Source organism: Sphaeramia orbicularis, chromosome 7 (genome assembly GCF_902148855.1).
Source record: "Sphaeramia orbicularis chromosome 7, fSphaOr1.1, whole genome shotgun sequence".
NCBI classification, from domain to species: domain Eukaryota; kingdom Metazoa; phylum Chordata; class Actinopteri; order Kurtiformes; family Apogonidae; genus Sphaeramia; species Sphaeramia orbicularis.
In genome coordinates this window covers 48,785,986-48,799,847 of record NC_043963.1, presented here as the reverse complement: position 1 = coordinate 48,799,847, position 13,862 = coordinate 48,785,986, and the positions used below count along the sequence as shown (strand labels likewise).

The 13,862-nt window shown below is 37.3% G+C and overlaps 1 protein-coding gene and 1 long non-coding RNA gene across 2 annotated transcripts in view; one reads left to right on the top strand and one right to left on the bottom strand.

The window, feature by feature from the left end:
• Positions 1 to 10,349, top strand: part of ptpn11b (protein tyrosine phosphatase non-receptor type 11b) — a 58,562-nt gene extending 48,213 nt beyond the window's left edge. The window contains 5 exon segments of the mRNA XM_030137986.1: positions 1,020 to 1,087; positions 1,194 to 1,345; positions 1,447 to 1,547; positions 2,764 to 2,891; positions 6,828 to 10,349. Coding sequence (XP_029993846.1) covers positions 1,020 to 1,087; positions 1,194 to 1,345; positions 1,447 to 1,547; positions 2,764 to 2,851 — 409 coding nt within the window. The 3' untranslated portion in view covers positions 2,852 to 2,891; positions 6,828 to 10,349.
• On the bottom strand, positions 4,266 to 5,629 carry LOC115421969 (uncharacterized). Its single transcript, XR_003935771.1, has 2 exons — positions 5,597 to 5,629; positions 4,266 to 5,061 (listed from the first exon to the last, which is right to left on the bottom strand). It is a non-coding gene; the product is annotated as an uncharacterized LOC115421969 (long non-coding RNA).
• Positions 10,350 to 13,862: the final 3,513 nt, after the last annotated feature.

The following is a 13,862-nucleotide window of genomic DNA, read 5'->3' as shown; positions in this document are numbered from 1 at the left end:
GACATTAAAATGTTTATCTCATCATGTTAATGGCCCTGGCTCTTATAAAAACGTGGTTATGGTTAAATACATACCATCATATTGTAGTTGAGGCTATTTTTCATTAAGTATTTGTTGCATAAATTTCTGGTTTACCGAATAAACCTCTACTCCATGTTCATGTACTTGATCTACAGATATCTTTATAGCCAACAGCCATGATCCAAGGCGATTTGTTTTTCAGTTGTTTGCCAATCTGTCTGTTCCATTTTCTTAGACATGATATCCTTGAAGATAGTTCTACAAATGTAGTACAAAAGGTCACTTAATTCAATCGTGAACTGATAATAGTGAGGCTGTCAGATGTACACATAAACTGACACTTCACTAGTTCACTGAAGGATATACCACCACAAAGCAGTAATTTTATATATATATATATATATATACACACACACACACACACACACACACACACACACACACACATATATATATATATATATATATATATGTATATCATTTTTTTTTTTCTTACTGTGTTACACTGAGAGATAACGCTAACACCAACAGTAGTTTCCATGTATGTCTTGGTCCTTATATTTCCTGTCTCTGTCCCCTGTACCCTGATTAACAAACAACATAATAAAGTAAAAAAAAAATTACATTAATACAGATTGAACTCATTTGCTCCTTGACATGCTTAGACCAAATTTAATTTCTCAACATTGTTTTCCGTGAGTTTCACTATATAAATATATGCCATTGTGTACTTCCAACATCTGCTATAAACACATCAGACTCATACGTTATTTAAGACTAATGACTTTACAGGAAAGGATCATGTGAAAACCTGCAACTCCAAACCTTAAATTTTCATGTTTTAGGAAAACAAATCCACTCTGGTCATACTGAAACCAAATAAGATTTTACAAATGTTTAAACAAAACAGTAAAAGGTGACGCTGTGCATCCACCACTGATTTGATCAAGTATTTGTGAACACACATGGTTTGACTCTTCTTTGCTTTGTCCGTGCAGTGCAGGCATAGGCAGGACGGGCACTATAATCGTCATCGACATCCTCATTGACATTATTAACCGCCAAGGTAGGAGACTGTCACTGGAGCTGGCACACTACCACTTGGAATCTTTCTCATGTGTAAAATACTAAGCTCAATTCTGCTTGTATGTGTCTTCATGCCTGTGGTCCAGGCCTTGATTGTGACATCGACATCCCGAAGACCATCCAGAGGGTCCGACAGCAGAGGTCAGGCATGGTGCAGACGGAGGCCCAGTATAAGTTCATCTACATGGCAGTGCAGCAGTACATAGACACAGCTCAGAAGAGACTGGAGGAGGAGCAGGTACCGCTGTGGACATCATTTGCATCTGGAGCTCTTTGACGTAAACTTAGAACCTGGTCCCTTAACCTGAAACCCTGTTGATTACTATTGTCACTTTTCAGAGGAATAAAATGAAGGAGAGAGAGTACTCCAACATCAAATATGGTCACATGACCAACTCGAGGTCCAAACCCAACATGGCATCCTCACGTTCTTCTTCTGTGTAAGTGTGACAAACACCACAATGCAGATCTAGTCCTTGACTAAGTTTATATGTACACAATTCGTCTATTATTCAGAATATGACAGTATTAATCACTTTAACTAGGCCTTTTTCCAAACAGAGAATTTTCCAACTATGACATACAGCATGGGATATGCTGATATTGCTCCTGTTTTATGACAGTTCTTCAGAGATCACATACAGAATATGCATCTCATTTGCAGGTTTTAACACAGGTTACAACACACAGCCCCTATTATAAATATTCTCTCTGGTAGAGATGGATGCTCTGAAGAATGAAAGAAGGAGGCAGTGGAATGTCTTTCACCAGTGGAAAACCCTGTGTTTGATCAGGGTAGGCACAGCTGCATGTCAACAGGAAGATTAGTTGAATATAAATCACTTATTAGGAATTTTGTCTTTGGAAAAAAGGTGAAAACCTGAATATATTACAGGTAAACATAGTCAGTGGCATCTTACACAGTAGAAAAAGAGACAGTCCGTGTTTGAATTAAATGTATTCAAAATACATATTCAATTTCTTCTTAGAATTTCGTGGTTTGTATTTTGAGATAAGAGCTTATATTTTTGTACATAATTTAATATGTAATTTTATTCTCAGCATAGGTTTATACTGTTCAATAACTGGCCTAATCATAGTCTCTGGCTAAACAGAAGTGAATCACACATACCACATTTCCCATTAGGTTCAGTGTCCCTGAGCACATCATGGTCAAATCAAACTGCATAACATTGCAAAAATAATCAGACTGACATTCTAACATCAACCTGTGCACTTATGTATTTGCAGAAAATTGCAACTTATAGGTCCATTATGTGTGTAGTTTATAAGTTACGAGTTTAAGTTTGTATGTTTGAAATAAAAAATATACATTTTAACTTCTACATTAAAATAGAAATGCAAAGTTGGCAATTGTTTTTTGTGTGTCAGCAAATGTTTTGGCCATAAATGGCTCTTTTCAGTTTACATGCCTTTTTCTCCTTTAAAAAATACAAGTTACTTCTATTTTGATCATGAACTTTTTCTTATACCAGTGTTTTGTATTTTATTTTGAGATATTTTAAAAACAGTTGTTTATAACAAGATATTTTTGAGGTATCTGTGCTCATCTCTGAGTAGAAAACAAGTTGTAAGTCTGTTAAAATGGTCAGCTTCAGTGCATTGTGTATAAATGTCCTTTGTGCTTCCCTTCAGAATGACAAATGACGACTCATCGAGTGTGTACGAGAACATAAACTTTAAAAGCTCTCAGACATCCTTTAGCAGTAACACCAGGAGGTAAAAGTGACGGTAGACCTCCACCATCCTCTGGCTGCTTCTCTGTAAGTATTTTGTGAATTTCCTTCTACATTTTCCAGTTTGTTTTGTGTGTTTCCAACATTAAACTTCTTTTACTTAAAAAAGCTTATTTACTCTTCTAGTGATCCATTGCTATATTAGCACTTCCTTTAAGTACAATACATTACAGCAATTTCAAACAGGGAAAGTGGTATTGTATGGAGCAAATGGATAGAATTTACCAAAAAAAAAGAGGACAGAAAGGGTCAGGTATTGGTGAAGAGTTCAGCACTATGATAACTTGAGGAAAGTGTAGGCCACAAATATAAATGTGACTAAATTTCCCATCAAGGATGGAGGACTGAGGCTGACTGGAAGAGCTAGGACTGAGGAAACACTGGTCTTTTCATGATACATGTCTGGATTATAAAAACCACAGCAGGAACCAAAGTTGATGAAAATGAGACGAGATGCTGACAGACAGATGGTGCTGCTCTTCCACACATCATATGTAACAGATACTAAAATGACAGGTCTGAGGTGCTCATGTCTCATTTTGTTAAATGTCTGCTGCCTCGTCTTGTATCTCCTCTTCAACTCCTGCTTACATCTCAGGTGGGATATAGATGATAGAATAATGAGTTAGCTAATGTACTGTTTAGAAACTTGACACCACAATATTTCTAGACATCTCATAATAACGTAAAGCATATCTAATATTGTGTTTTGCACTGCTTTGGCAAAAATGTAAAACCAGGCAGAAATGTGGAACCCACTACAGCTGAAGATGATCTTAAATCATTTTAAGTCCTCTGTCATGTAGGTTATCGCAGACTAAATAAAAGCTTTTCATGCTGACAGAACATCAGTGCAAACCACAACTATGCAGAGCTCGCTGTAAAATTCCTTCATTAAATTATGTATAAGAGTCTCACCTTGTCATAGATATTAAGTGTGTGGGAAACATTGCCACCTCCAACACACATACACACAAACGTTACATATTGCAGCTTTAATACAGAAACTGTGTATGTGTCAGAGACACTAAATTTGCCTCTTGTGTTGAGTTGAATCTATTTTCCTTGTGCATAAAGAAGCATAGCATTCAAGGCTAAAATTACAGGGTGGCCACGAAAAAAAGATTTAACCTGAGCTCGCCTTAAAGCATCAAAAGATTACACTTAGATTCAAATGATACTCATCTCCAATTCTCCGGGTCTCTTTCACAGTGAGAAATGGAGCACACAGGGAATCCAGCAGTGTAGAAAACAATGAGTCATAGTTTGGTTAGGGGTCATCTGTGTTAGTCAGAGATCTACAAGGTGGTGTTTGAAGCCATGGATTTCAATGCATGTTAAAAATGAATGCTTACAGGATTTCCCAGAAGCACTTCTTGTGTTATAAAACACTCCATTTACAGCACTGGGAGTGAATAAGCTTTCAACACAACCCTGGTTTTACTTTTGTATTCTTCACTAAGACTGTTTAAATTCCATAAACAGTTGATTTTCTTTTTTCTTGCTTTTGTCTCAAGCTTTTTGTGTTTGAATGTTGTGTCGTTACAAATTCAGGGCTTTCAGATGTGAAACCACATCTTGAGGTTGTTTCCTGAGTTTGTCACTCATCTGTTCATCTCAGAGGCCTTGCCCAGATGTCACTATATAAGACGATGTACACATTCATGTCGACAATATCAAATTTAACAACAACGTGTCACGTGAATGTTTTTAAATACATTTTTTATCAGAAGCAAGGAAATTCATGAACTACTAATGTGGACAAGGAGAAAGAGACACATTTTTAATGATGGCAAGCAAAGTTGGTGTCAGGAGAGGTGGGATTGTGACATGAGTACCTTCATCCAAAATTTTAGGATGTCTAGAGCTGTCTGTCTACTGTGTTTGTTTTCGCTGGGGCCCTGTTCAGACTTGTCACCATGTCTCTTGTGATTGGATCTTACATCCCCACTCTATATGCAAAGCTCATCTACAGCCTAGAACATACCATATGCAGTCAGTCCCACTATAAAGCTGCAGTCCTTGATAATGTTTTTGGTGTCACTGAGCTGAAATCTATAATGACCCTTTAGCATATCGAGATGAAATTAGATGAGTTGTTTTTTTGCCTGATAGAAGTGAGTTGACATTGTAAATCAATCAGTAAAACTTAAATGTCAATATGGCAACTTTGACCATTCTGTGTGTTTTATCGATTCTCTTGCATGTTTAGTGATGACTGACAAAATACAAAATAATCCTACCTTACTGCAGAGAAATAAAACAGATTTCAAGAAAGCGTGAAAATTTATACATATAAATGAAAAAACAAGTATGACTTCATTAGCATATTTGAAAAGGAACGGGAGGAAAAGTAACCTATTTAATCCCACCGCCTTCTCCACACAACAGTCTATCATTTATCTTCCTATCAGCATAAGGCTTTTTTTTTCATGACTGAGTTTTGAAGCTCTTAATCCTTCTACTGAATTACGTGAACTGTGAATTGTCCATTTTTCATGAAGGGACATTGATCAGGTGTCCCCAAGCAGCACTATAAGTACTAAGTAGTGGGGTTTTTGTAAATATCTGTGCATCTTTAACCCACAAAGACCCAAATATCCACTGTCAACCAAAAGCATCTACTGATCTAAAATATGAAATAACTGTTGATCTACTAATCCTATCAATACATATAAATAATTGGTGTAAAATACAGTTTATCATCTTTTCATAGTCATCAGATATGGAACATGGAAACACTGTCATCTCCTACAACAGTGATTCACCAGTAAAACCCATGGAGTTTAATACATGACAGTGGATGCTTGATTTTATGTTCAGTTAATGATAGATTTTGTTGAAAAACTCACCTTTTCCTCATTTGTTTCTGATTTGATATAACTTTTGAATTTCACTGAAAAATGCAAAATGCAGAGGATAATGTCATCATAAATGGTGATAAATCACCTGCAAAAAACAAAAATCATTTGGAAGTTGTGACAAAAACAGTAGTTGGTCTTTAAGGGTTAAAACACTTGCGTGTAGCTGACTATTATGGAAACAGGATGTCAGCTGAGTCCAGTCTGACCCAGGACATATTTTTGTTCATGTTCCTGAATGAATGGGAAGGTTACGTACCCCAGATCACCACCAAATGTCTCCTGAGTGCATTCACACGTTTACATCAAAGCTGTGTGTCAGGATCACTCAGGACTCATGACACTGGGATGAAGGTCCTCTCTGGCAGAAATGGATGCTTAAAGAAAAAAGCCCATATGTCTTTTTTATTTATGAGCATGAAACATCAACAGGTTTTCAGATATAAATAAATACCACAACACTGAAAGAGGGACACTGTGGTCACGTGGTCCACCTGTAGAAATCCCTGTTTTTAATAGGAGTATGCATGGCTGCACGTAAACAACCACAGTAGTTTAATATTCATTTCATTTCATTTTCATGTAAGTATCTTAGTTGGAGTATTGTCTATGCAGATTGACTAGGAGTATATGATTCATGAACATTTAAGCTCATCAGTGTGTGACATGCTGTCTGTGGACAAATCAATGCCTTGTCAAATGTGTTAAATCTGATTTGTCAAGTCTTTGTCCTCATGTCATTATTGAAGAATAATTTGTCAGTGTTCTATTTTTGAGTTGAGTGCTGATAATGCCTTATCACAGTCTTGCTGTTATCACTGTATGTGTGCTGATCAGTAAGAAGATTCTGCAGTGCAAATGGATGGATGGAAATGCCACAGTAAATCGTAGGCAGTTTAAAAAACTGTGTCCCACAGAGAATTGTTGAAGCTAATAGTTCATTGATGCACTCTGTTTCTGTCCAGATAACCTGCCAGACGTACACAGAGCTTTTAGCTTTTAGCTCCATATCATGAATTACTGCACTGCCTGCTCTTGATGATTCAAAGTGACACCAGCCATTAACTGCGCTTGTCTGCCTGTCTGTTTGTGTTTGCCTCAGTTTCAGCGGAGGTGTCGCTTTCGTCAGCGTGAAAAACCCCACCGCCTGTGGGAGGAGGGACCATGGTGCTGGGACTACACCTCATCCACATCAGTGCTCCCTGTCTGTGCTGAAAGCGATGAGCTCAGCTTCCTTTTCCTCCTCCCCCTCCAGTTGTCCTCCTGTTGCTGCCGTCCTGACTGACCTGTCTTTCTGGAGCTAAACTCAGCCTCTATGGAGAGAAGAACTCCACCGCGAAGCCCACCACCACCTTCATGTTCCTCAGGGTCCTCTGTCTCCCTCTGCCTCTCCTTGTCTTTACCAAAGTGCCTTGTCACAGGAAGTGTCTGTATCCTCGCCTCCCTGAACCTGCTGTTACATCTTTGCTGTTACTTATCTTTCAAACTTAAGCTGACATGAGACGTAACCGCCTTTTCCCTTGGCGTTACGGGTGTGAACTGTGGACTATGCCTCAACATGAACTGAACTGAACTGAACAGAGCCATACGGGACCCAAAGAAGAGGTCAAGGCTAAGCTGTTTGTCTGCTCTTTGCCACATATCAGTATTCCCTCTCTTTCTTTCTGTGTCTCTGCTTGTCTGAACTCGACCCTCAGACTGTTTTAGCTGCGTCTGCTTGTCCAGCTGTGGCGGTTATTAATGCAGCAGCTAATACGTAGCAAGGGGAATTACAGAACCTGAGACAGGACCCGGAATCTCCTCAATGACACGAAAGGCCCGTTTTTCATTTTCACTAAAAACTCTCCTTACATTTAAGTATAAAAGTCAGCTCTGCTTTGAGTTTTTTATGGTCAATAGCACATACATGTCACCTAGTCCCACTTTGACTAATTTTTATTTCCTATCTTCCTCCTCTTTTTTGTTTATTTTATTGAAGACATGGTTTTAGACATGTATGCAGCAACATGTGCTCGATTATTTTTTAAATCACATCAAAGTATAAGCACAGATCTTTAAGCTGGGTCCCTGACACCCGTCTGGCTCTTGAGTTCACGTGTGATAGTAAAACAGTCGGACAAGATTCCTGAATGGTCGCTCAGAGCTGGGCTTTGGCCCGTCTGTTGGCTTTGTTTGACTGGCTGTCCTTGTTAATCAGCAGGTCTGATGCAGTTCAACATCTGTCGGAGGAAATCGTCACAAGGAGATGTGGGAGAGGGGCCGATTACAGCGGGAGCCAGATGGCCATCTGCCTGAGATTGAAGAATAGATTTGTCTCCAAAAAGTAATTTAGAAGATGGCCATAATCCAGGCTTGATGATAGCGGGAGAGTAAAGCCCATGTCACTGATGTGATAAGGAAGACGCTGGTGCCACTCTGTACCGAGCCCTCTGCACCCTCTGCCAGATTGGTGTCTATTCTTAGCATTCAGCATCAGCACCAAAATATCCCATTCACATACAAAATCAGACATGCTGGTAAATATCAACTGAGCACTTTTACAATGTAGACGTTTCCTACTGAAGACTGAAAAACATCCTTCTCACAGAAGGACATCAGCAAAATCCATGTGTGAATGAGCAGAAGTTCAGAGGTGTGTTTCTGCTCAGATCATTCCTTTTGCAGGGATTCTGCACTTTATCAAACAGTGTGGAATTTGATTAAATAAGTTAAATAATTTCAAGATAAGGAAGAGTGTAGATGAATATGTATTTCCTGACTATTGCCCCTATACTGTTCTTTAATATATACACTTCAGAATTTTTAGAAATAAACTGATGCAAATATTTTTCATCAGAGTGCAGCCTGACATTAACTATGCAACACAATGGCATAAACAGTCAGAATGTAACATACTGGACATGTTGACTCTTGTTTTATAAAGTGGAGTATTAGAAGCACAGTGAGGGGGAAAAATCTGATATTATAATATATCACGTGAATAAAAGATGGGACAGTACCGGAATAACATTATGGCTTAAAAGAGCCATAATGTTAAAACGTTAAAGTTGTGAAGAAAAACCCAGCAAATCCCCAAAGAACAAATCCATAGAAACAGTTTTTTTCTCAGATATTATGACACAAATGTTCGAAGGTCATGAATGTCCATTCTCATGAATGTCATGTCCCAACAACACCCTGTTGGATTTTTGTTCTGATTTTATAATTTGACATCAAAGTTCACGTGGACTTAAAGATGAACTGGTTCGATTTTGGTCATTCTAAACTCACAGAACCCCCCCCCCCCATTATCACATGTAATGGAGAAAACAGTGGAAGCAGCAGCTTGAACTTGATTCTTGTTTCATAAATTTTACAACTTTATTTGCAAAATTTTATGACTTTAGATAAATATTATGTCTTAATTCTCCACTTCCTTATGTGTTCTTAATCCTCAGATGTTAAATGTACTCTAAAAAAATGTCCGGAGTCTGGAAATGTGAATCTGGAGTAAGTTTTTTAAACTTCAGGAGGTGTAGGATCTTGTTTTTCCTCAGCAAACATTCTGCTCACATTCACAAACTGTACTCATGTTCTTCATATTCTTCCATAAACTGTCCACTTTCTGCTACAACATTTAACTCTGAGTAAATCTAAAATAAAAAATTCAAGTCAATCAAAAGGCAGTATTTAAATATTGTTCAGGGTTCTACAATATTGAGTGGCCATATCATGAGAAATTCCAGTGGCATCTTATGATTAGATCTTATGAGTCCTTTTATTACGACATTAGCACAGGTGTAAGATGGGAGTTTTCATCACTCAAACCTGTAACCGCGTCTATGTTTGACATCAGACACAGGTAGATGTTCCGTTAAATTTAAGGATGTGTGAATCCTGTTGGTTTCCTTTTGCTTCTTTCACCCTCCAAACTGGTTTTTGATTAGTGGCATTTTATTTTTGTGGTTTAATGGTGATACTTTATTTCACAGTGGATAATTAAGATACTTGTCATATTTTCTTTTTGCCTCTCTGGGTGAAATTGTTTTATGATGGTGAAACATCAATACTTGAAAGTGTGAAACTACTGAATCTGTTTGGATGCCGATTGGCTGTGGGAGAATTTTTAGTAGTGCACTAGATTTTTTTTTTTTTTTTTTTCTCATTTGTAGATATGTCTCAAATTGTTTATTTCTAGTTAATTGTTTTATCTATTCTTTTATTTGTATTGTGTCTGTACATTTATTATTCTGTTATTATTATTATTTTTGGTGTACTCTCACCAGGCAGAGCCCCGTGTGGCTCTATGTTGAACCAGTGTACATGGAGGTATGCACTAGTGATACAGTATTTTCCTGTTAGACTTACTTGAACACGATGTGGTTGTCTTTTGCTTGTGATTCCTCTGTGGTTTGCAGTATGCCTGCAGTAAACTGTGGTTAAACTGAGTGCCCCTGTGTTCACTGGAGGTTTCTCCTCTTCTTCTTGCACTGGCTCGTTCCAGACGCCTTTTTGTTTGTTTGTTTGTTTGTTTGTTTGTTTGTTTTGCTGTATAGGCTACAACTGCTGATGCAATGAGCTGCCAGAAATGTTTTTAATATTGAATAGCTGAATAAAAATCTATGATGGTACGATGTAAACTCAACATGATGTTTGCTTATTTGTCTTTTTATCAGTGAGATTTGTCAGGTTATGCTACAAAGCAGAGATGGCAGCATTTTCTGTTTTTTTTTTTTTTTTTTTTTTTTTTTTTTAATTCTTCATCTTTTCTCTTTTTGGAGAAGCAACCTATGAGTATGTATAGAGGGGTATGTCTTCACTACCATGTGTCTGTCTGTAAAGGACTACACAAAACCTATTGCACTGATTGTCTTGATATCTGGTGGAAGGGTAGGATCACTTCTAGCATGGCAAGATAAGAAAATATGGACACACTTGAGTGTTGCAATATTATTTTTTGTTTTGCTGAACTGATCATAAAAAACACAAAGAATGGTTGTTGGCTGTATTCACTTTATGTTTTGTTTAAAGTAGCTAATATATGTGTAGCCTTCCTATTTAAAATGACCTAATATTATCATGAGAGTTGTGACTTGTTGAAGATGTTAGTGTACTGTATTACACAGATATGAACTTAAACACGATGACAGCTTTCAGAGTCAAAGAGAAATATTATTAAAAATAGATGCATTTCTGTTTCTGTCGCAAGAAATGACCCAATGAAAAGAATGGAGTTTGATGTTGAAATGGCAGCCTTTCTTCTACACGGGTGAGTTTGATTATGAGACTTATGAAGGTATAAAGTTACGTTATTATCTTTGTTAAGTTTGTTGATCCACGGTTCAGACTAAACTGTGACAGTTCTGATCTTGTTTGGTCAATTCCAAACAGGTCTTTTGTGCAGCTATTGACAACACAAACTGTACACAAAACAGAGGGGAATTGTGGTTTCACTGTGGCTGTTTTCTATCTAAAAACTACCTATAATGTTCAGCTCTAATGTAGACTGAATTAAAATGAGTTTTGGTAGCTGTAGGTGTGTTCTGGTACACATCTACCCACCGCTGTTTTAGACAAAAAAACAAAACAAAACACAATTAATAAACTGATCCACACTGAAAAATAGTATGTGAGAGTTATGGACTTAAACACCAGATGAAACAGATGAGAAAACAGTAGTTAATTATGAACAACTGCAGGAACATGAATTACTCTCACTCGATGAAAATGAAAAAACAACAGTTATTTTCAGGTGATTATACACTAATGAAAACCTCATTCTGAATACGATATTTAATTTGTGCCATTAACTCCTCCTATATCTTACACACTGACTTGGCTTTTCATGACTCAGATTTAATGCATGTGTTGATGTGTCTTTTACTTATGATACTGCATTGTACCACCTGCATGATGATACATACTGTATATAGTGCGTTTACGTCAACTCTATTAGACTGTAACTGTATTTTAAACACCGTCTGTCAGACTAATGCCAGGTTTCTGTCCTCCTTATATCCTTCATATCCTTCAACAGTTGAAAACAGATAGTATTGGAGGTTCTTCGGTCCAACCCTGACATCAGTTTGTATTATTTCAGTGGAAACGTAAAGAAAAAATAAATTCTACTTCTCATGATGAATGAGTCTTAGTTTGCAGGAAGATAGAGTTAAAACAGGCTGAACATCTGTAAAACAGCAGATCTCACCACCTTTTCAAATTCAGCTTCAAAAGTATTTTGTAAGTATTTTGTAACTTCCATTTGCTGAAATGAGTCTGTTCCATCTCAACCTCGAGTATTTCACTGAATCATCACTTGAAACACAGTGAGGATGGAGACTTCTGGTAATATACATCTCATAGCTACAACCATGAGAGTCTGCTCCAGAAGAGAGGGAAGTGGTCTGATCCTGTCAGAACTGATCAAATCTGGACACATATCAGCCCAGATCCACGTTTCTATTTAACTGTTTTGTCAGGACACATGCACATACCTGTCAGCCACAGGACAAAGGGATTCTCATTTAAAAGTCGATTGTAACCAACACATCCTCCCCTACAGTAAGGGTCTGCACAACATGACAGGATGCACAAGGATACAATGAAAAACATGTTGCCATTAATTATAGGTTTTGTGTGTGAGACCTGCATGAACAGGTTATGATGGAGGGACAGTAAGAGCATCTGACTGAGCTTATGGGTTTTGTCAGTTAAGGGGTAATAACTCTCCTTGTGGGTGAAAGTAGGTGAAAGTTATGTACCACAACACTGGATATGTTTTCTTTAAAACCAAAAAAAGTCCATTCTGCTACTGTGGAAAAATGGTGAACTCCATGAAAGTGGCTCACTCCCTCTGTAGATACCCACAGCTCTTCGAAGGTAACAAATACACAACAATTCTTATTTTCAGGTGTATACACTATTAACCCACAAAACTGGTAATACTTTTGCATTTCTTAAGGAATTTATCACCATGTATTATAATATTTTCCTTTGTTTGTTTGTTTGTTTGGGGGGTTTTTTGTGCATTTTTCAGATAAATCATGTATTTTCTTATATTTAATTCAGAGGTTAAATAAAACGCTATTATACAAAAATGGTGAAAACTGAAGAAAAACTTTTAGCAAACATACCAATAACTGGACATAAAAACAAGCTTGTCCACTGTCATTGATCAAACTCCATGGGTTTTACTGGTGAATCAATGTTGCTGAAGATAATAGTGTTTCCATGTTCACTATGGAGCCTCTGAACATCCAAATGTGTCATATCTGATGCAAACTGCAATTTACACCAACTATTTACATGTATTGATAGGATTAGAGGATCAACAGGTATTAAACCTTTTAGATCAGTAGATGATTTTGGTTGCTGGTGGCTGTTTGGGTCTTTAAGGGTTAAAAAAATGATGATTAGTGTTTGATTCCATTCCTTCAATAGGATCCTTCAAAATCGTGCATACTGAACTTTTAACTTCAACCTTAGAATAATCCAGCCTCCCATACACTGATGTAAAATATGTACAGATACTATGTACAGACCATACATAAAATATAATAGTAACTGGAGGATTTTGTATACTGACATACAGGGTGGGGAAGCAAAATTTACAATATTTTGAGGCAGGGATTGAAAGACAGTGTATGACCAGTTAGTTTATTGAAAGTCATGAGAATTTATTTGCCACAAGAAAATTTACATAATAGAAAATGTTTTTATTCTATGTGTCCTCCTTCTTTCTCAATAACTGCCTTCACACGCTTCCTGAAACTTGCGCAAGTGTTCCTCAAATATTCGGGTGACAACTTCTCCCACCCTGTATATGATATACAGGGTGTCCCATAAGTCTCCATACATAGGAGACATACAGGGTGGGGAAGCAAAATTTACAATGAACATTTAGTTGTTTTTTCTCAGCAGGCACTACGTCAATTGTTTTGAAACCAAACATATATTGATGTCATAATCATACCTAACACTATTATCCATACCTTTTCAGAAACTTTTGCCCATATGAGTAATCAGGAAAGCAAACGTCAAAGAGTGTGTGATTTTGCTGAATGCACTCGTCACACCAAAGGAGATTTCAAAAATAGTTGGAGTGTCCATAAAGACTGTTTATAATGGAAAGAAGAGAATGACTATGAGCAAAACTATT